Raw genomic sequence first — 22,960 nt, forward strand, 5'->3', positions numbered from 1 at the left:
ATATCCACATTTTATTAATATCAATGTCTGTAAGCTTTTTGTGGGCAGAGAGCGTGTTATACTGTACTCCCCCAAGAGCTCAGTACAATGCTCTGCACATAGCAAGTGCTCAATAAATTTGGTTGATTGAGCTCTGTTATATTATACTACACAGTCAGAGCTCAATAAATACGATTAATTGATCTTTATTCCTATCCTCAGTGCTGCTGTATATTGTCTATTCCATTGCACTTTCAATCATTTATTTTGAGTACTCTATTCCTGAATTATGTTCATGCCCAGAGCTTAGAACTGGGCTCATCGCTCAGAACAGAGCTTGGCACATAGAAAGCTCTTAATAAATACCATCATTATGATTCATTCATTCATTCAATCATATTTATTGAGCGCTTACAGTGTGCAGAGCACTGTACTAAGTGCTTGGAAAATACAATTCAGCAACAAATAGAGACAATCCCTACCCAACAACAGGTTCACAGTCAAGAAGGGGCGAGACAGACAACAAAACAAAGCAAGTAGACAGGCATCAATAGCATCAATATAAATAGAATTATAGATATATACACATCATTAATACAATAAATAGAATAATACATATGTACATATATACACAAATGCTTTGGGGTGGGGAGGGGGGTAGAGCAGTGGGAGGGAGTCGGGGCGATGGGGAGGGAAGGAGGAGCAGACAAAAAGGGGGGCTCAGTCTGGGAAGGCCTCCTGGAGGAGGTGAGCTTTCAGGAGGGCTTTGAAAGGGGAAAGTGTGTAGTTTGGAGGATGTAAGAAGGGAGGGCGTTCCAGGCCAGAGGTAGGACGTGGGCCAGGGGCCGACGGGGGGACAGGCGAGAACGAGGTCCAGTGAGGAGGTGAGCGGCACCAGAGGAGCAGAGTGTGCAGGCTGGAATGGAGAAGGAGAGAAGGGAGGTGAGGTAGGAGGGGGCAGGGGGATGGACAGCTTTGAAGCCAAGAGTGAGGAGTTTTTGCTTCATGCAAAGGTAGATAGGCAACCACCGGAGGTTTTTGAGGAAGGGGGTGACGTGCCCAGAGCATTTCTGTAGAAGGATAATCCGGGCGGCAGAGTGAAGTATTGACTGAAGTGGGGAGGGACAGGAGGTTGGGAGATCAGGAAGGAGGCCGATGCAGCCATTCAGTCGGGAAAGGATGAGTGACCGTACTAACGTGGTAACGGTTTGGATGGAGAAGAAAGGGCAGATCTTGGCGATGTTGTGAAGGTGAGAGCGGCAGGTTTTGGTGACCGATTGAATTATCTCCCTTGTTCATAAACTCTTTTGTGGGCAGGGATTTTGTCACTTGTTTGGTTCTTTCTGAGCACTTAGGATGGTGCATTGCATGTGGCTACTCAATAAATATTTTACTACTAGTAGTACTAGTACTATTTTTAGCCACTGCACGTGGATTTACGTAGTCGCTGTTGAAATCTCGATAGATGCCATCACAGCTGGCCAGTGGAACTGTTCTCTTGGAGTCAGTGCCAAGAACTGATCACTGTTTTTAGCACAAAAATCGGCCAGCAAGTTGGAATGCAGGATGTCTGTGACAGTTTTTTGCACTTTGCAGAATTCACTTTTTTTTTAAACCCAATGCCAATTTTCAAAATATTGTACTGTGAAAAACCAGTGCGGATTATATGTCTGTCTTGTAAATCTGATTAATTAATAAATACAGACATTAAATAAATAGCAGTACTGTGGGGTTTTTTGTTTGTGCTTTTTTTTTTAAAAGGGACAGTAGAGAAGGGAAACGAAATCTCAAACTTTAGACCAGAATGATGGTACATTCTCCATCCAGTTTTTAACTGGGACATCCATACAGCCCATGGTTTTCTTTGAGGAGAGATACGTTCATCTATGCACGAGATTTACAATGGACCAAAGCCATTTCATTTCAATGGCGACAGAGTTTAGATTCAACACAGAAAAAACCAAAAACCATCAAACATAACCAAAACGAGTGAGCAGGCAGTGATTTGTGTGCTGCAAATAATGTCAGCTGAATATACGAATGGTGCTCTTGCAATAGCAGTTCCTTAGGCTGTAACTGAAATCGTAATTTTATAATTATGAAATAAAAGAGGTGTTGCGAAAACACACACACACACATGCAGACACATTTTTCCAGGCAAATGTTTAATTTGGACGACAGGTAGGCACACTGGCATTACTACACAAAAGTCTGGACTTTATTTCCACGATATCAGAAAAAGAACTTCAGGTTTTATTGGTTCAAAAGCCTCCTTTAAATATTTGGACCTTGCTTCATACCTTTTGGATTGGCAGGAAGTGTAAATCTGTTTAAAAGTTCCCAGCACACCCCGTCCCCCTAGAACGTGGAAGCTGAGTCCTTGTTGAGGAAAACTCACATGGCAGCATAATCATAACTGTGGTATTTGTTAAGCGCTAACTGTGTGCCGGGCACTGTTCTAAGCACTGGGTTAGATGCGATGTAATGGGGTTGGACGCAGTCCCTGTCCCACACCGGGCTCCCTGTCTTTATCATACACCCTGCGTCCGACGCGTGACACGTGCCCCCGGCCATTCTTTCCGATGCCACAACACGCAGGCCCACGTGGTCGGAAGACCATTCCCTGATTCTTTCACTGCCTCGCAAGTGTGTGAAGCTGACAGAATATTTTTATTTGTTATATTTGCATTTGTTAAGTGCTTACCTATGAGCCAGGTACTGTACTGAACGCTGGGGTAGACACAAGTTTATCAGCTGGGACACCGTCCGTGTCCCACGTGGGGCCCACAGTCTTGATCCCCATCTTATAGAGGCGGTAACTGGGGCACAGAGGAAGTGATATGAGTTGCCCAACGTCACACAGCACATTAGTGGCGGAACCGGGTTTAGAACCCAGGTCCTCTGACTCCCAGGCCGTGCTCCATCCACTAGACCACACTGTCTCACTAGGCCACGCTGCTACAATACGCTTATTCCTTTGAGATAATCCGTAATTGTGGTAATAGTCATGGTATTTATTGAGCTCCGAATGGGTGCAGTGCACTGTACTAAGATCGATAAACACTAAGTGCTTGGGAAATGGAGCGAAGAAGTCGCACGTTTCCTGTTCACAAGGAGCTTACACTCTAACAGCGGAGAGTGACCTACCAACACAGACAAGTTAGTAAAACAGGATAGAGCCCGGGCCCGGGAGTCAGAAGGTCATGGGTTCTAATCCCAGCACCTCTACTTGTCTGCTGTGTGACCTTAGGCAAGCCACTTCACTTCTCCGTGCCTCAGTTACCTCATCTGTAAAATGGGGACCGTGAGCCCTGTGCGGGACAGGCACCGTATCCAACCCGATTTGCTTGCATCCACCCCAGCGCTTAGTTCAGTGCCTGGCACCTATTAAGCACTTAACAAATACCATAATTATTAATTATGAGACGCAGCATGGCTTAGCGGAAAGAGCATGGGCTTGGGAGTCTGAAGTCATGGTTCTAATCCCGGCTCCGCCACTTGTCCAGTTGTGTGACTTTGGGCAAATAATAACAATAATGTTGGTATTTGTTAAGCGCTTACTATGTGCAGAGCAATAATGGTGGTATTTGTTAAGCGCTTACTGTGTGCAAAGCACTGTTCTAAGCGCTGGGGCGATACAGAGTGATCAGATTGTCCCACATGGGGCTCACAGTTAATCCCCATTTTACAGATGAGGTAACTGAGGCACAGAGAAGTTAAGTGACTTGCCCAAAGTCACACAGCTAGCAAGTGGCAGAGCTGGGATTCGAACCCATGACCTCTGACTCCCAAGCCCCCGCTCTTTCCACTGAGCCACGCTGCTTCTTAGAACAGAGCACTGTTCTAAGCGCTGGGGTAGACACAGGGGAATCAGGTTGTCCCACGTGGGGCTCACAGTTTTAATCCCCTTTTTCCAGATGAGGTAAATGAGGTCTCAGTTACCTCAGTCACCTCATCTGTAAAATGGGGATTAAGACTGTGAGCCCCACGTGGGACAACCTGATAGCCTTCTATCTACCCCAGCACTTAAAACAGTGCTTAGCACATAGTAAGCACTTAAATACCATCATCATGAGTATTCTTATTATATATGTGGCCTTCCCAGACTGAGCTCCTCTTCTCCCACTACTCCCTCTACTCCCTCTGCCACCCCCCCCTTTACCTCTCCGCAGCTAAACCCTCTTTTCCCCCTTTCCCTCTGCTCTTCCCCCTCTCCCTTCCCATCCCCACAGCACTGTACTCGTCCGCTCGACTGTATATATTTCCGTTACCCTATTTATTTTGTTAATGAATTGTCCATCGCCTCGATTCTATTTAGTTGCCATTGTTTTTACGAGATGTTCTTCCCCTCGACTCTATTCATCGCCATCGTTCTCGTCCGTCCGTCTCCCCCGATTAGACCGTAAGCCCGTCGAACGGCAGGGACCGTCTCTATCTGTTGCCCACTTGTTCATTCCAAGCGCTTAGTACAGTGCTCTGCACATAGCAAGCGCTCAATAAATACTATTGAATGAATGAATGAATATGTAAATGGGGCACAAATGGGGATAAATGGGTGCATAAAACTGTAGGCTGTAGACTATAAAGTCGTTTGGGCAGGGAATGTGTCCGCTTATTGTTATATCGTACTCTCCCAAGCGCTTAGTACAGTGCTTTGCATAGCGTAAGCACTCAATAAATACGGTAGGATGAATGAATGAATAAAAACAGTTGCCGAAAGAAAATCGCTCCCACTTCATTCATCTTTAAAACCAGAGAGCTCAAGAGTCAGCCTAACCCAACACATTGAACCTACTGAATGTGAGCAAACGTTCTACTGAATGAATCCTACTAACGCTTTATATTTCCATTTTCTTCGAGGGTTTTGGATCCCCTGGAGTTCCTAAACCAGACTACCTTCAAGGAGAGAGGCACCCCATGGCCTATCCATCAGCAAAGCCAGAACAACCATTTAGGATCAGCCGGGCTCAGATGGTACCACTCTATTAGAAAGCTGCCTGCAAACAGCGAGGAGGGTGTTTGAAAATGAATCCTCACCCCTTCGGCCAAAAAAGACTTGATTGAGGGTTTGGTGAGATTTACATACTCCATTTCAGCGACGAATAAAACTCCGCTGGCTCTGAAAACCACCTTGAAGGTCGTTTCATCCACCCTCGAGGAATCGGGCAGACCTTTTGCCATAGCCCTGCTGCCAATCGGATAATTGAGCCTCATTTTCAAATGGGAAGGGTGGCGGCTTCCTTTTCGGAACCTCTTTGCTTCCCTTTAATGACAGATGCTCAAGACACTTCCAGTAGACGCTTCCTCTGACCTTCGGTCACCTCGTGCAAATCCTCGTGCAACTTTGTCAAGAGCTAAATGGATTTCCGATTTCCATACTCTGCTTCCTCCCGCACTCAGTCGATTGATACTATTATCAATACTATTATCAATCAGTCAATAGTATTTATTGAGCACCTTCCGGGCACCTTAATAAGCCCTTGAGAACAATAGAATTACAATACAATAGAATTAGTAGATATGATCCCTGCCCTCATGAAACTTAAAATCAAATGAGGGAGACGGGAAGGAATGCAAATCATCTCTGCTCTGGAATGTTTCCTTATTTCTTCTTTATTCATTCATTCTATTGTATTTATTGAGCACTTACTGTGGGCAGAGCACTGAACTAAGCGGTTGGAAAGTACAATTCAGCAACAGAGACAATCCCTGCCCAACCATGGGCTCACAGCCTTCCCCGAGGAATGTTGGGTTGCTTTTAATTTACTCAGTAAATTACTTTTAATTTTCCCAGTAATTTAATTTACTGGGAAAATTGGGAGCTGAGAAAAGCAAAACTGAGGACGAACCACTTTATTTGCTTAATGCTGAATTCTTTAAAATGAATTAACCTACGCAGTGTGCCAACACACTCCTCGCCACGTAGAGAACAGTGAACCCTCATCATTAGTGAAGAAAAACAATTTTGCATTTCCTGTGTCATTAATAAAATGCTTGCCTGAAGTACCTGCTTTATCTAGTATTGTCTAAATTTCTAAAGGGATATAATGGTTATAGGAATTATCTTCATCCAGTGATTTTGTGAAATCAATGGGTTGGTTTTGGAAGAAGAAACACCAAAACTACCAGGGCTAGTTTATGATCCTGTCTGGCCTCATGAAAAGAGCATGGGCCTGGGAGTCAGAGGACCTGGGTTCTAATTCCGGCTTCGCCACTTGTGACCTTGGGTAAATCACTTCGCTTCTCTGTGTCCCAATTACCTTATCTGTAAAATGGAGAATAAGACTGTAAACCCCACGTGGGACATGAACTGTGTTCAACCTAATTAGCTTATATCGACCCCAGCGCTTAGTAGAGTGTCTGGCATATAGTAAGTGCTTAACAAATACCAATAATTTTTTTTAAGGGAGATCTGGGTTCCAGTTCCGTCTCGGCCACTTGTTCAACACATGACCCTTAACTAGTCACTTAACTTCTCTGGGCTTCAGTTTTTTCATCTATAAAATAAGGTTCTTGATTCTTACCTCTCCCCACCACTGAGGGATATTTTGAGGAGAAAATGAGAGAGCATTCAAATTCAAGGCAATATTTTTATTCTCTTTGGCTTATAATAATGATGGTACTTGTTAAAAGTTTACTATATGCCAAGCGCTGGGGTGGATACAAGGTCATCAGTTTGTCCTACGTGGGGCTCACAGTCTGAATCCTCATTTTACAGATGAGGTGATTCAGTCACGCTCAATCAGTGTGACTGAAGGGATGAATGAATAGGTATATGTTCTTACACTCAGCTTTCTGGCCTTAGTTGGATGTGGAGCTCATCTTTCCTGTCTTTTAGGTAATCACTTGAGTACTTGAGTACACAAAGAAGCAGCGTGGCTCAGTGGAAAGAGCACGGGCTTGGGAGACAGAGGTCGTGGGTTCGGATCCCAGATCTGCCACTTGTCAGCTGCGTGACCAGTGCTTAGAACAGTGCTCTGCACGTAGTAAGCACTTAACAAATGCCAACATTATTATTATTACTTTTAGCCTGGATTGTTACATTTCTACTACAGAGCACTACTTTTTTTTTCTAAGAAATGTACGGGTGTGTCTTTGTTCTAGATGTTGTAGAATTCACCCTGAAGGTATACTAGTATTGTAAAAAAGAATTCCCCTTTCTCCAGTGAGAAGTAAAGTCCGGTTTTACCATAATAATTACACCATGGTTTCATTCATTCATTCATTCACTCAATTGCATTTATTGAGCGCTTACTGTGTGCAGAGAATTGTACTAAGAGCTTGGAAAGTACGATTCAGCAATAGATAGAGACAACCCTGCCCACAACGGACTCACAGTCTAGAAGGGGGAAGACAGACATCAAAACAAGTAAAAAGGCATCAATAGCGTCAATATAAATAAACAGAATGATAGCAATATACACATCATTAATGAAAATAAATAGAATGATAAATATGTACATATATACACAAGTGCTGTGGGTGGGATAGAGCAAAGGGAGCGAGTCGGGGTGATGGGGAGGGGGAGCAGAGGAAAAAGAGGGGCTTAGTCTGGGAAGGCCTCCTGGAGGAGGTGTGCCTTCGGTAGGGCTTTGAAGGGGGGAAGTGTGATTGTTTGGCAGATGTGAGGAGGGAGGGCGTTCCAGGCCAGAGGTGGGACGTGGGCCAAGGGTCGACGGCGGGACGGGCGAGAATAAGGCACAGTGAAATGGGTTAGCGGTAGAGGAGCGGAGTGTGCGGGCTGGACTGGAGAAGGAGAGAAGGGAGGTGAGGTAGGAGGGGGCTTGGGGATGGACAGCTTTGAAGCCAAGAGTGAGGAGTTTTTGCTTCATGTGAAGGTTGATAGGCAACCACCGGAGGTTTCTGAGGAAGGGAGTGACATGCGCAGAGCATTTCTGTAGAAAGATAATCCAGGCAGCAGAATGAAGTATAGACCCAAGTGGGGAGAGACAGGAGTTTGGGAGGTCAGAAAGGATACTGATGGAGTCATCCAGTCGGGAGAGGATGAGTGACTGTACTAACATGGTAGCGGTTTGGATGGAGAGGAAAGGACGGATCTTGGCGACGTTGCGAAGGTGAGACCGGCAGGTTTTGGTGATGGATTGGCTATGCGGGGCGAATGAGAGAGCGGAGTCCGAGGATGACACCGAGATTGCGGGCTTGTGAGACGGGAAGGATGATGGTGGCGTCCACAGTGACGGGAAATTCAGGGAGAGGACAGGGTTTGGGAGGGAAGATAAGGAGCCAAGTCTTGGACATGTTGAGTTTTAGGTGGTGTGAAGACCTCCAGGTGGAGACGTCCCGAAGGCAGGAGGAGATGTGAGCCTGGAGGGAGGGAGAGAGAACAGGGGAGGAGATGGGGATTTGGGTATCATCCGCGCAGAGGTGATAGTCGAAGCCGTGGGAGCGAATGAGTTCACCAAGGGAGTAGAGATGGGGAACAGAAGGGGACCAAGAAGTGACTCTGGAGGAACCCCTACAGTTAGGGAATGGGAGGGGGAGGAGGAGGCCGCGAAGGAGACCGAGAATGGAAATGGGGTAGTATTCCATTCTACCGGTGGGCCCAACTGTCCGTCTCCCCCGATTAGACCGTAAGCCCGTCAAACGGCAGGGACCGTCTCTATCTGTTGCCGACTTGTTCATTCCAAGCGCTTAGTACAGAGCTCTGCACATAGTAAGCGCTCAATAAATACTATTGAATGAATGAATTATAGCCTGAGACACATTCCCTCTGTTCCCCCTTCCTCTCAGCACTGTGCTCATTTGTCTATATTATTCATGACCCTATTTATTTTGCTCATGAGGTGCATCTCTTTTTGATGCTATTAATCTTGAGGACGTGGTCTTGTTTTTGCTTTGTTCTGTTCTGCTCTGCCGTCTGTCTCCCCCCTTTGGACCGTGAGCCCCTCCTTGGGCAGGGATGGTGTCTCTCTGTTGCCCCATTGTACATTCTAAGCGCTTAGTCCAGTGCTCTGCACCGAGTAAGCGCTCAGTCAATAGGCCCGAACGAATGAATTCCCTGCCCACCCCCAGTCCAGAGGGGGCTGGCGCTTAGCCCAGTGCTTTGCCCTTAGCAGGTGCTCAATAAATGGGGCTGAATGAATGAATGGAGGAATGAATGAATGAGCTCTGGGGAGGACACGGGGGAAAAAAAAAAAAAATCTCTCATGGGGGGGGGAATCCCTCCAGGCCGCAAGGCCGGGGCGGCGCGCATGCGCGGCAGCGGGGTTTTTTTTTTTTTCCGCGGCGCCTCGCGCTCGCGCGCGCTTCTGCGGCGGGGGGTGACGTCACGGGGGCCGGCGCGCGCGGCCGGCGCGGGCCGTGATTGGCCGCGGGGAGCCCCAATGCCGGGCCTCGGGGGTCCCGCGCGCGCGCCCCCCCCAGCCGCGCACGCGCCCCGGCCGCTCCCTCCCCCCCCCGCCCCCCCGGCCTCGGCGGCCTCCTCCTTCCCCCCGCCGGGCGGGCGGACGGACGGACGGATGGATGGACGGAAGGATGGACGGCGGCCGCGGGCGGCAGGTAACGGGGCCGGGAGGACGAGGGAGGGAGGGAGGGAGGGAAGGACGGGGCGGTGGGGGTCCCCGCGGCGGCGGCGGCGGCGGCGGCGGCGGCGGCGGCGGCGGGGGGGGGGGGCGGCGCCGGCTGAGGAGAAACAAGATGGCGGCGCCGGCGGAGCCGGTCCTTCCTCGGCGCCTCCCGGGCTCCTCCGTCCCGGGCCCGGCGGTGGGTGTCCCCGCCGCGCCCACGCGCCCGGCCGCCGCTTCCGGTGCAGCCCCCGGCGGGGCGGAGGCGGGGAGGGAGGCGGGGAGGGGCGGCCATGGCGGGTTCTCGGTGTGAGGCGGTAAACAAAGGAGCACGTGCCACCCGCCATCGCCCGCCCCTCCCTCCCTCCTTCCCTCCCTCCTTCCCTCCCTCCCTCCTCCACCGCCGGGCCCCACGGCGGCCTCCTCGCCTTCCCACCTTCTCCTCCATCCTTTCTTTCGTTCGTCGCACCTTCCCCCCATCCCTCTTCCCTTCCATCCCTCCATCCCACTTTCCCTCCATTCCTCCATCCCCCCTTTCTTCCCTCTCTCCATCCCTCCTCCCCTCCCTCCCTGCATCCCACCTTTCCATCTTCCCTCCCTCCATTCCTCCATCCCTCCTTCCCCTCCATCCCTCCTTCCCCTCCATCCCTCCTTCCCCTCCATCCCTCCTTCCCTCCATCCCACCTTCCCCTCCATCCCTCCTTCCCTTCCATCCCTCCTTCCATCCATTCCTCCCTCCATTCCTCCATCCCCCCTTTCTTCCTTCTCTCCATCCCACCTCCCCTCCCTCCCTGCATCCCACCTTTCCGCCTTCCCTCCCTCCATTCCTCCATCCCACCTTCCCTCCATCCCACCTTCCCTCCATCCTTCCTTCCCTTCCTCTCCTCCTTCCTTCCCTCCTTCCTTCCCTCCTTCCTTCCCTCCTTCCATCCATCGCACCTTCCATCCATCGCACCTTCCATCCATCGCACCTTCCATCCATCGCACCTTCCATCCATCCATCCATCCATCCATCCATCCATCCATCCATCCCTCCATCCCTCCTCTCCTCCCCTCCTTTCTTTCCCATCCATCCCACCTCCTCTCCCTCCCTGCATCCCACCTTTCCTCCTTCCCTCCTCCATCCCTCCATCCCTCCTTTCTCTCCAGCCCACCATCCCTCCATCCCACCTCCCCTCCATCCTCCCTTACCTCCATCCTTCTTTCCCTTCCTCCCCTACTTCCCACCTTCCCTCCATCCCTCCTTCCCCTCCTTTCTTCCCTCTCTCCATCCCACCTCCCCTCGCTCCATTCCTCCATCCTTTCTTTGCTCCCTCCCTCCCTCCATTCCTCCATCCCTCCCTCCCCTCCTTTCTTCTCTCTCTCCATCCCACCTTCCCTCCCTCCCTGCATCCCTCCTTTCTTTCCTCCTTCCCTCCATTCCTCCATCCTTCCCTCCATCCCTCCCTCCCACCCACCTCCTCACCTTCCCTGCATCCTACCTTTCTTTCCTCCCCCCATTCCTCCTTCCCTCCCTCCCTCCCTCCTTCTCTCTCCCTCTCTCTCCCTTCTTCCCTGTTTCCCTGCCTCCGTGCCTCGCTGCCTCCCGCTGGGGCCTCCTTCGTCTCCTGCCTCCGCAAACCCCCACAAACCCCAAACCGCCTGCCTTTCCCCCAGCCCCTTCCCCTTTCCCCTACCACCACTTGTCCCCCCCACCCTTCCCCTCCTTCACTGGGCCTGCAGCCCCAACCCAGAAATAGTATTTACTGAGCGCTTCCCGTGCAGAGAGCACTGGGCTAAGCGCCCCAGAGAGGACGGGATCACGGGGAGGGTGGACACGACGAGTTGTGGCCCCCGGAGTCGGTCGCCCACCCCTCGTTCCGTCCCAACGGTCAAGGAAAGGCATTTATGGAGCACGTACTGTACTGGACGCTCGGGAGAGGACAGCGTAATAGGGTTGACGGGCGCGTGCCCTGCCTCAGTGGGTTGGTAGCCAAACTGTAGGTAGGGAACGTGTCTGGCAATGCTGTTGTACTGCCCTCTCCCAAGCGCTTAGGACAGCGCTGTGCCCATAGTAAGCGCTCGATAACGCCCGATGCGATGATTCTTAAAGACGGACCGTCCCGGCCGTCATCCGTTGCACCTGACGGACCCCCGTCCCGCTATTTTTGCAGGGCTCGGCTAACGCCCCTCTCGACGTCGATTTATCCCGGCCGGGAGCTTCGCCCTTGGATCGCTTTCCTCTATTAAATGAAATCAATTGGGAAAGAGCCTCGAAGAGTCTGGCTTTACCGTTATGGGTTTGGGTTTGGAGCCCAGTCACGTGCGTTGGCGTAGCTAGAGACGTTCCTGTGGCGAATTTCTCTTGAGTTTCTTTTCAGTGGAATGAAGATTTGAGGATTTGTTCGGTCGTCCGATTTGGAGCCTTCTTAAAAATTTCAAGGGGTTCCATCAAAGACATCCGCATCCTGACTGTTCTTCAGAATCGCTCCTCCCGGCAATTTCACTGTGGATTTCTGTGCTCTTTGGCCCGCTCAAATGACGGACAAAAGCGTCCCAAAGAAATAACCTGTGGACAGCTTCTTTTCAACACGTGAAACATGCAGTCTGTAGTTCAAGGAGGGGGGAAAAAAAAGCAAATTTTTTTTTTCAATGATCAGGCTGATTATGTTATATCCATAAAACAGAAAGTGGTTTAGATTTTTGAGAAATTGAACTGGCTTTTACGGGTGTAGGAAGGCGTTAATTACATCCAGATGAAGTCACCAAAGGAGAGCCTCTGCTGACAGGTGTTTTGCTACCGATTCATTTACCTGGGAGTCGTAACAGAAAGAACAGCAAATCTGGGAAGGTTTCACAGGTTAGAAAGCCAGGTCAGGAGGCGCTTACGCCACAGGAAGATTCGGTCGATCGACCCATCTTTTTTTTTTTTTTATCATTGGTATTTGTTAAGAGCTTACTATGTGCCCGGCACTGTACTAAGCTCTGGGGTGGATACAGACAAATGGGGTTGGACACAGTCCATGTCCCACATGGAGCTCACACTCTTAATCCCCCTTTTACAGATGAGGAAGCTGAGGCGGAGGGGAGTTGAGTGACTTCCCCAAGGCCACACGGCAGACAGGAGGCAGGACCAGGATGAGAGTCCTTCCGACTCTCTTATTGAGTGCTTCCTGGGTGCACAGCACTGTACTAAACACTTGGAGGAATGAATGTAACAGAATTGATAGACCCCCCTTCCCCGTGAACTTGAGGTTTAGAGGGGGAGACAGTATAAAAAAATCACGATTGTGGACATGGCGTTGTGGGGCTGAGCGTGGGATGAATAAAGGTGTGCAAGGGCGACGCAGAAGGGAGTGGGAGGAGAGGAAATAAGGCCTTAATTGGGGAAGGCCTCTTGGAGGAGATGCGCTTTTGAAGGAGGGGGAGAGTTATTGTCTGTGGGATGTGAAGAGGGAGGGCGTTCCAGACCAGAAGCAGGACGTGGGTGGGGAGCCGGGGGGGCGAGATGCCCCAGGTCACCTAACAGTTGAGTGGGTTGGGTTTTGTTCTGTTTTGCTCTGCCGTCTGTCTCCCCCGTTCGGACTGCGAGTCCGTCACTGGGCAGGGATGGTCTCTATCTGTTGCCAAATTGTACCTTCCAAGTGCTTAGTACAGTGCTCTGCACATAGTAAGTGCTCAGTAAATACTATCGAATGAATGAATGAAAGGTAGAGGACCGAAGTAGCAAGGCTGGGCTGTAGTACGAAATCAGGGAGATCATTCATTCATTCATTCATTCATTCATTCATTCATTCATTTATTCATTCAGGCATATTTATTGAGCACTTACTGTGTGCAGAGCACTGTCCTAAGCACTTGGAAAGTACAGTTCAGCAATAAAGAGAGACAATCCCTGCCCACACCGGGCTCGGAGTCTAGACGGTGGGAGAGACGAACATCAAAACGAGTAAATAGGCATCAATATAAATAGAATTATAGATCTGTACGTATATACACCAGGGTGTGGGGCAGGGAGAGAAGGATAGAGCAAAGGGGGCGAGTCGGGGCGATGCGGAGGGGAGAGGGAGCTGAGGAAAAGGTCGAGTAGGAGGGAGCTGTTTACAACATACTATATATATGTATATATGACTAATGCCGGGCCGTAATAAATCGATTGTATTGAGCGTTTGCTGTGTGCATAGCACTGTACTAAGCGCTAGGGTGAATACAGTATACTAGTTGGTAGAGAGGTTCCCTGCCCACAAGGAGCTTACAGTTTAGGGGGGGGCGACAGACGTTAATGGAAATGATTGCATATGTACATTCATTCATTCAATAGTTTTTAGTGAGCGCTTACTATGTGCAGAGCACTGTACTAAGTGCTTGGAATGCACAAATCGGTAACAGATAGAGACAGTCCCTGCCCTTTGACGGGCTTACAGTCTAATCGGGGGAGACGGGCAGACAAGAACAATGGCAATAGATAAATAGAATCAAGAATCAAATGTGCGTGAGTGCCGTGGGGCTGGGAGAGAGGATGACTAAAAGGAGCAAATCAGGGCGGTGGAGAAAGGAGTGGGGGAAGAGGAGAGGAGGGCCTAGTCCGGGAAAGGCCCCTGGGAGGAGATGGGCTTGATCATCTATCGGCCGTGAAAGGGGGGACGTTCCAGGCCAGAGGCAGAATGACGGCCTAGCAAGTCTCTTGCCGCCCCTCCCTGAGTCGGAGGGGCGACCGATGCCGTCTGGAAAAAAACGTCCCAAAATTAAACGCGATGCTTCACCGAGCTCTGCAACGGCAGCTTCGAACTTGCATTTCATAACCCAATTTGATGAGCATAACTGAGAGGCCGTTGGCAATGAGGATCGGTTTCCTGCGTTATTAATGAGTCGCTCTTCCTCCGTCTGAACTCTGGAGTCTATCCGTGGGCTCTGGGGCTGCTCTCAACCGGGAACTTTCTACTCGGGAAGAGGGGACGATCGAAGTCGATGAGCGGGGAACCCCTGTAATTAGTCAACGGGAATAGGAGGCAGGGAAGGTACCGCAAAATCAAACCAACGGTTAAGCCAAAAAGTGGCCTAAGAGAACAAGGTGTTTGTTAGATGGGCCAACTTATTGAGCCCCGTTTGTGACGTATATGAAAAATTTGGGAACTGTGGTAGAAGAAGCCGTAAACCAATTGCCGAGCTCAACGGTGGAGGATCTGCCATTCGTACGGTAGGCGGTGATCCTTAGGTTTCTCAGATCTGTGCGTTGACAGAGAAGACGGTATCGTGAGGTGAACAGCCGGGCGGGCGTGTTAATCCTCAGGGGTCCCAGGAAGTCAGTGCCGTCCCGTATGTCACAGTACCTGCAGTTGATAAACCCTCCAGGTTGGAAGCTAGTCGTGGGCAGGGAACGTGTCCGCCAGCTCTGCTGTATTGTAGTCTCCCAAGCGCTTAGTACTTATTCGGCACTCAGTCAGTGCTCAATAAATACCAATGATTCATTACTATAATAATAATATTTGAGGGCTTACTTTAGGTACCAAGCGAGATATCAAGCGCCGAGTATTGTGTCTATAGCTTAGTATGGTGCCTAGCACAGAGTAAGAACTTAGCAGATAATTATTATATATTATACAAGATAATCAGGTCGCCCCAGGCATTGGGCTCACAAATCAAGTGGAAGGAAGGGCAGGCATTGAATCCCCATTTTACAGATGAGGAAACTGAGGCACGGAGATCTAGATTCTGGAGTTGATCTGACCGCCCCCCCCCCCCCCAAGATTTGACTGGGAGGGTCAGCCCTTCTTAGAGTAATCAGGCGTCGAATGGTGTTATTGAGCACTTACTTTGGGCAGAGCACTGTGCCAGATGTTTGGGGGAGTATGATAAGTTAGAAAGCAATCCTTGCCCTCAGAAGCTTACAGTCCAGTGGCCAAGACAGACACAGAATGAAGTGCCGAAGAGCTGAAGAGAAGGGAAAAATCGATACGTGGTTGAGTAAGTGGTTAAACGTGTCAGTGTTCAGAAGCGCTTCAGTCGACTGGGTGCGCATAAGTGGTGATAATTAAGAAGACGGAGATTTAATCGGGGAAGGCCTCCGAGAGGAGGTGGAATTCCACAGAGCTTGGAAACTAGGGAGAGCTGTGGTCTGACGGGCTTGAGAGGGGAAGCGTAAATGAGAAGGTAAGAGCTGATGCAGTTTCTTAAAGTCACCGATTAGGAGTTTTCCTCTTGATGCGGAGAGGAGCGGGTGACCGTCGGAGGCATTTGAGAAGTGGGGAGACTTGTGGCGAACGGTGTTTTAGTCAAACGATCTGGGCGGCAGGGTGAAATCGCAGACTGGAATAAGGAGAGATGGAAGATCGTGAGGGCGGTGAGTGGTCAGGCCTGGACCAGCCAGGAGGAGGAATGGGCAGGCGTTAGCAACGGGTCGAAAGAGAGGGCGGATCTCAGGGTGAGGCCACGGTTGTGAGCTTCAGAGACGGGAAGGTTGGTAGCGCTGTCCACTGTGATGGGAAAGTGAGGCCAAGGTGATGATTTGGGAGTGCAAGTTAATTCAGTTTTTTCCCATATTCCATACGTTCTCCCCTATTCTATCCCTCGGTTTTGGAGATAATAGTCATGTGGAATTGGTCATTAATAATAATGGTATTTGTTAAGTGCTTACTATGTGCCAGGCACTGCTCTAAGTGCCGGGGTAGATACAGGCTATTTGGGTTGGACACAGTTCCTGCCCCACCTGGGGCTCACAGCCTTAATCCCCATTTTACAGGTGAGGGAACTGAGACCCAGAGAAGTTAAAATAAATGGTGGTATTTGTTAAGCGCTTGCTATGTGCAAAGCACTGTTCTAAGCGCTGGGGGATTCAAGGTGATCAGGTTGTCCCACGTGGGGCTCACAGTTTTAATCCCCATTTTACAGGTGAGGGAACTGAGGCACAGAGAAGTTAAAATAAATGGTGGTATTTGTTAAGCGCTTACTATGTGCAAAGCACTGTTCTAAGCGCTGAGGGATTCAAGGTGATCAGGTTGTCCCACGTGGGGCTCACAGTTTTAATCCCCATTTTACAGGTGAGGGAACTGAGGCACAGAGAAGTGAAGTGACTTGCCCAAGGCCACACAGCAGACAAGCGGCGAAGCCGGGATTAGAATCCATGGTTAAGCGCTTACTACGTGCCGGGCACTGTACCGAGCCCCGGGGTGGAGACGAGCCAGTCGGGTTGGACGCAGCCCCTGTCCCGCCCAGGGCTGACCGTCTGGATCCCCGTTTTGCAGGTGAGGTCCCTGAGGCCCAGAGAAGAGAAGCGGCTTGCCCAAGGCCACCCGGCAGGCAGGTGGCGGAGCCGGGATTAGAACCCGTGACCTTCCGACTCCCAGGCCATGCCGCTTCCCCAGACATTGAGCCGGAGGTGCCCGGGGTCCCGGAGACGTCTGTGCGGCCGTGCCCGGCAGGCTAGAGGAGAGGCGCGATTGCAGAGGAGGTGAGTGGCCGGGGCTCGCCGAAGCCACGGGGGTGGGTGAGCTCCCTCAGGGAGAGCGTGGAGGGCCAAAGGGGTCTAGTACAGAGCCTCGGGGGGACCCCTCACGGTGAGGGGCTGAGGGCAGGGAGAGGACAGGAGCCGGCAAATGAGACCGAGAAGGAACGGCCGGAGGAGGGAGAGGACAGCATCCCTCCGCTCATCCGTTCGGGGTATCTACTGAGTGCTTACTGTGGACAGAGCACTGTACTACGCGCTTGGGGCCAGCACGATATAAGCAAGAGTTGGTATCCACGCTCCCTGCCCGCTTTACAATCTTTGGGGGTCTGAGCGCTCGGGTGCAGGGAGCACAATCTAGAGAAGCAGCGTGGCTCAGTGGAAGGAGCCGGGACTCGGGAGTCAGGGGTCGTGGGTTCTGGTAACGGCTCCGCCACCTGTCTGCTGTGTGACCTTGGGCAGGTCAATTTACTTCTCTGTGTCTCAGCTACCTCATCTTCAAAAATGGGGATTAAAAAATGTGAGCCCCACGTGGGACAATCTGATTATCCTGTATCTACTCCAGCGCTTAGAACAGTGCTCTGCACATACTAAGTGCTTAACAAATGCCATAATGATTATTAATAGGGGAAAGAGCACAGGGCTGGGAGTTAAGGAGCCTGGGTTCTGGTTCCAATTATGCTACTCCAGCGCTTAGGACAGTGCTCGGCACACAGTAAGCGCTTAACAAATACCAACATTATCACATTATTACTGGATGGCTATATGTCCTTGGGCACATATACCCAAGAGCACTTAGGACAGTGCTCTGCCCAGAGTAAGCGCTCAATAGATAGGATTGAATGAAATACAACTGAATGAATACTTCATTCAATCTCTCTTTGCCTCCGTTTCTTCCTCTGTAAAATGGGACTAGAATCCCTCCCTCTTGAGTGCATGGGACGGGACCTTAGATTCATTCATTCACTCGTACTTATTGAGCACGTACTGGGTACGAGCACTGTACTAAGCGCGTGGGGGAGTACGATACAACAGTAAGCAGACACATTCCCGGCCCACAACAGGCTTACGGTCTAGAGGATTCTAATCGAGTCAGACCTGGGTCCCGTCCGATGAACCTGTGTCTACTGCCAGCCCTTAGCACGGTGCTTGGCACCTAGTACGTGACCGTTTCCCTTAAAGAATTAAGAGCAGAATGTCATCAGAAGCAAGCCTGATAGCATTTCAGGAAGAAAGGAGCAACTGGTCTGCTGTCCAGGAAGGTTAGGAGAGCGTTCATTAGGTTTGGCAAGGAGGAAGTCTCATTGTCTGTCATTATACATTCATTCAATAGTATTTATTGAGCGCTTACTATGTGCAGAGCACTGGACTAAGCGCTGGGAATGTAGGTGTCAGGTCTGCTCGGGGTAGAGAAGGCTCGACGATCAGTGTAGCTCGGAGCGCGATGTCGGTCGCGTGTTCCCCGACCGCTGGCCCAGGTATCTGTAGAATCGGGAAGCGGATCCGGGTGGCCGAGGGTTCGCCACCTGACTCTGCCGCCCAGAGTGGGCCGTAGGACGTTGGGGTGCGAAGCGGCACGGCCTAGTGGAAAGAGCTCGGCCCTGGAGTCGGAAGGACCCGGGTCTGCCGGGTGATGTTGGGCACGTCACGGCACTCCTCGGCCTCAGTGTCCTCGTCTGTCAAATGGGATTAAGACGGTGAGCCCCAGTGTGGGACAGGGATGGGGTCCAAACCTGATTAACTCGTTTCTACCCCAGTGCTTAGTACAACCCCAGGCTCAAAGAAATACTACCAAAAAAAAAAAGGAGTTAATGCTTTAAATCGGGGCACGACACCCTCCTCCCTCCTCCACCCCAAATTGGGTCTGCTGCTGCAACAGCTGCCGATCCCTGGTCACTCTGGGCGGGGGCGGGGGTCCCGTCTGGGAGCTTGCTTGGACTGTGTGTGAGCTAGATTGAAGTCAGGTCAGTAGAAAACCAAGTGGACTCCTGGGGAGATTATATATATATAATCTCATGTGTGTATATATATATGAGAGAGAAAAAAAGAGGGGCAGAGATGGGGAAAAAACATTTTCCATGGTTTTTATTTTGAGCAGCATTGTTCTTTGAGGGCCTTTCTTTTCCAATTCTTCCTTTCCGATTCAGTATTTGATAATAATAAGAATAATAATGGTGGTATTGGTCAAATATTGGTGGTATTTTGCAAAGCACTGTTCTAAGCACTGGGGGGAATACACGGTGATCAGGTTGTCTCGCGGGGCTCCCAGTTTTTAATCCCCATTTTTACAGAAGAGGTAACTGAGGCCCAGAGAAGTGCCCAAAGTCACACAGCTGGCAAGCGGCCGACCCGGGATTAGGACCCATGACCTCTGACTCCCAAGCCCGGCCTCTTTCCATTCATTCAGTAGTGTTTATTGAGCGCTTACTATGTGCAGGGCACTGTACTAAGCGTTTGGAGTGTACAATTCGGCAACAGATAGAGACAGTCCCAGTCCAGTGACGGGCTCACGCTGCTTCTCTTCTTTATCTGTGAGAGTTGCAGGTAGGTGGGGTATTAAAACATATTAGTATTTTCAGATCTATTTTAATTCCCTTTTCTGTTAGAATGTTAGCTCCTGGTGGTTGGGGGTTTCTGTCGTACTCCCCAGGGGTCTAGCACGGCGGAGCGCGTTGCACCCAGATGCTCAATAACGGCCATTAGTTTTCCTGCCCCACACCCCTTTTCTATTACTGTATTTCTGGCCTAGCTTTCCTTCATTCGAGACTGAAACTTCAGATGAGTGTCCCTGTCCAAATGAGTCCCTCCTCGCAGTGAATTGGCCGCAGAGGCTTTCGGCGGTTGTAAATTGGGCTTTTAATTTTAGCTGTTAAAGCTAGATGGAACATCTGAGTGGTTTCTGTGTGCAAAGCTCTGTACTAAGCACTTGGGAAAATACAATGCAGTTAATAGACACAATCTCTAGCTGGAGGGACAAGACACTTTACAAGCCTTTACAAATAGGAATCACTCAATCTGATTTATTGAGCACTTACTGTGTGCAGACCACTGTACTAAGCCCTCGGGCGAGTATAATACAACAGTTAGCGGACCCGTTCCCTGCCCGTAATGAGCTCAGTGTTACATCTCTGGGTTTTGCTGTTAAACTCCCACAAATTTAGTTTACTGGCATGTTCTCTTCTGTATTTTACTCATCTTTCCCTTCATTAGGAGTGAAATCAAAAAAAAACCGTAGGGTTGAACGAAAAATCCTCCTAGAGCCTTTGCACAAATGAGAGTTTGACCTCCGCACCGCTCCGGTATCCATCAGTGAGATCGAAATCACCTTTCCGGAGAGCTTTTTATCAGGAGAAGCAGCCTCCCTGTGGCAAACGTGTCAACGAGGAGGGTGTCTCGGGAAACGTCCATTGGCAGCGCTGGGGATTGGATCGCTCAGGGGCCTGAAGTCCGGAGCAGAAGGAAGGGCAGAGAGAGCCCGGGTCTGGGAGTCAGGGGACCCGGGTTCTCATCCTGGCTTCGCCACGGGTCCGCCGAGTGACCTTGGGCCGGTCACTTCTCCGTGCCTCGGTTACCTCGCCTGTAGAATGGGGGGTAAGACTGTGAGCCCCATGTGGGATGTGGTCTGGGTCCAACCTGATTAGTTCGTATCTAACTTAGTGCTTAGTACAGTGTCCGGCACGTAGGAAGTTCTCAACAAATATCAATAAAAAGGGAGGTGGGGAGAGGCTTTAGGAGGGAGTCATGCACCCAGTGGAAAGAGCACAGAATTGGGAATCAGGGGGCTTGTGTTCCAGTCTGCTGTGCTCTGTCACTTGTCTGCTGTGTAATGATGATAAATAATAATAAAAAACAACCTCTAGACTGTAATCTTTTTATAGGCAGGGACAGTGTTTACCAGCTTGGCTGTATTGTGCTCTCCCAGCTTCTTAGTACAGTATTTATATTAATATCTGTTTCCCCCTCTAGACTGCAAGATTGTTGTGGCCAGGGAATGAGTCTGTTGTTGTATTGTACTCTCCCAAATGCTTATACGGTGCTCCTCACCCCTAAGCGCTCCAGAAATACCACTGACTATCATCATCATTGTGTTATTTAAGTGTTTACTATGTGCCAAGCACTGGGGTAGTTAGAAGATAATTAGGCCAGGCACCAATCCCTGCCCCACAGGGGACTCATAGTTGAAGAGGAAGGGAGAACAGGTATTGAATCCCCATTTTACAGATGAGGAAACTGAGGCCCAGGGAGGTTGTGACTTGCCCAAGGTCACACAGCAGGCAAGCGGCAGACCTAGGATTAGAACCCAAGTCCTCTGACTCCCAGGCCCCTGCTCTTTCCAGCCGTGAGCCCCACATGGGTCAGGGATTGTGCCTGGTGTGGTTGCACAGCGTCTACACCGTTGCTTAATACAGTGTTTGGCGCAAAGAAAAAAGCACAATTGGTATTGTCGTCGTTAGCAGAAATAGGTTGGGGCTGTTAGGGAGTCGTGTCTCTGGCCGTCATGCCGTCAGGGTTTCTCGATCTCCCTTTCTCCTTCCATCCCCCCCCCCACCCCGTCCCTGTCCCCGTGAAAGCCCATCCACTAACCCGTAGCAGGGAGAAAGTGGTGTGTAGGCCTTTTCTATGATTTAATTTCCATCTGGTCAGATGGAGAGGATAACCTTCATTTTTACAGATCATGTTATTTAGTCATTTACCGCTTCTAAAAATTCTGGGCCACTTCCAAGTGTATAGCGGCGTGCGCGGCTCGCCCAGCCCAGCGAGTCGAACGTTTGAGTCTGTCCGGGAGGCTGACGGCCAAGGCCGGGGAAACTCCAGGCGGGGCTGAAGGACAAGGTTCCCGGCTCCTTTGGGGCCAGCAGCAGCAGGACGAGGAGAAGGAGTGAGACCCGTCCTGATTTGGGGGTTGCGGGGTGGGATGGGGGTCTTGGAGGGATTCAAGGGGGAAGGAGAGCATGGAAGTGGCTTGGGATGGGTGCTGGTCTCCAAGGAAGGAAGGGAGACTGAGCAGAGAGAAAAGAAAAAGGCTCTCTAAACCTCTCTTTCCCTCTCCCTCTCCCTGTTTCTTTATGTAATAATAAAAATTCTGGTATTTGTTAAGCACCTACCATGTGCCAGGCACTCTACTAAGTACTTCTCTTTCTCTCCCACCCTATCGGCACGGGAGTCCCCAGCCAACTGGCTAAAAATATCAGAGCTTCTTTCTCCTTCCTACTGCCCTGTAGCAGCACTACTCAATGTACTGGCTTTTTTCAATGGTATTTGGCAATAAAGAATAATAATAATTGTGCTATTATACGCTTACTATGTGCCAAGCACTGTTCTAAGTTCTGGGGAAGATACAAGGTAATCAGGTTGTCCCACGTGGAGTTCACTGTCTTAATCCCCATTTTTCAAATGAGGTAACCGGGGCACAGAGAAGTTAGTGGTTTGCCCAAGGTCACGTAGCAGACAGAGGGCGGAGCCGGGATTAGAACCCACATCCTCTGACTCCCAAGCCCGGGCTCTTTGCACTAATAATAATAATAATGTTGGGTTTAAGCGCTTACTATGTGCAGAGCACTGTTCTAAGCGCTGGGGTAGATACAGGGTAATCAGGTTGTCCCACGCGAGACTCACAGTTGATCCCCATTTGACAGATGAGGGAACTGAATGAAGCACAGAGAAGTGAAGTGACTTGCCCACAGTCACACAACTGACAGGCGGCAGAGCCAAGATTCGAACCCATGAACTCTGACTCCCAAGCCCGGGCTATTTGCACTAAGCCACGCTGCTTCTCTCTATGTGTCAGGCACTGTTCTAAGCACTGGGGTAGATAAAGGTAATCAGGTTGTCCCACGTGGGGCTCACAGTCCAAGTCTCCATTTTACAGATGAGGTAACTGAGGTCCAGGGAAGTGGAAGTGACTTTGCCCGAGGTCACACAGCAGACGAGTGGCGGAGCCGGGATTAGAACCCAGGTCCTCCTAACGCCCAGGCCCTCTCCACTGGGCTGAGCTGCTTCTCTCTTCCAGAGAACCCCCTTTCTGGTGACCTCTTAG

The 22,960-nt window shown here is 50.3% G+C and overlaps 2 protein-coding genes across 5 annotated transcripts in view; both read left to right on the plus strand.

Annotated features, from left to right (window-relative positions):
- The window catches only part of LOC107547279, a 36,645-nt gene extending 31,540 nt beyond the window's left edge, over positions 1-5,105 (plus strand). For both annotated transcript variants that reach the window (XM_029068114.2, XM_029068113.2), the window contains one exon: positions 4,840-5,105. In XM_029068114.2, coding sequence (XP_028923947.1) covers positions 4,840-4,968 — 129 coding nt within the window. In that variant the 3' untranslated portion in view covers positions 4,969-5,105. The remainder of the gene's footprint in view (positions 1-4,839) is intronic.
- A 4,338-nt stretch (positions 5,106-9,443) lies between these two features.
- ZNF711 (zinc finger protein 711) overlaps positions 9,444-22,960 on the plus strand; it is a 36,205-nt gene continuing 22,688 nt past the window's right edge. For 2 of the 3 annotated variants that reach the window (XM_029067821.2, XM_029067823.2), the window contains exon 1: positions 16,781-16,929. The gene's annotated coding sequence lies outside the window, so the exon portion shown is untranslated. Of the gene's footprint in view, positions 9,499-16,780; positions 16,930-22,960 lie in introns of those variants that run through there. The other variant, XM_029067822.2, reaches the window with a different exon arrangement.

This window comes from Ornithorhynchus anatinus, chromosome 6, assembly GCF_004115215.2.
Source record: "Ornithorhynchus anatinus isolate Pmale09 chromosome 6, mOrnAna1.pri.v4, whole genome shotgun sequence".
Taxonomy (NCBI): Eukaryota; Metazoa; Chordata; class Mammalia; order Monotremata; family Ornithorhynchidae; genus Ornithorhynchus; species Ornithorhynchus anatinus.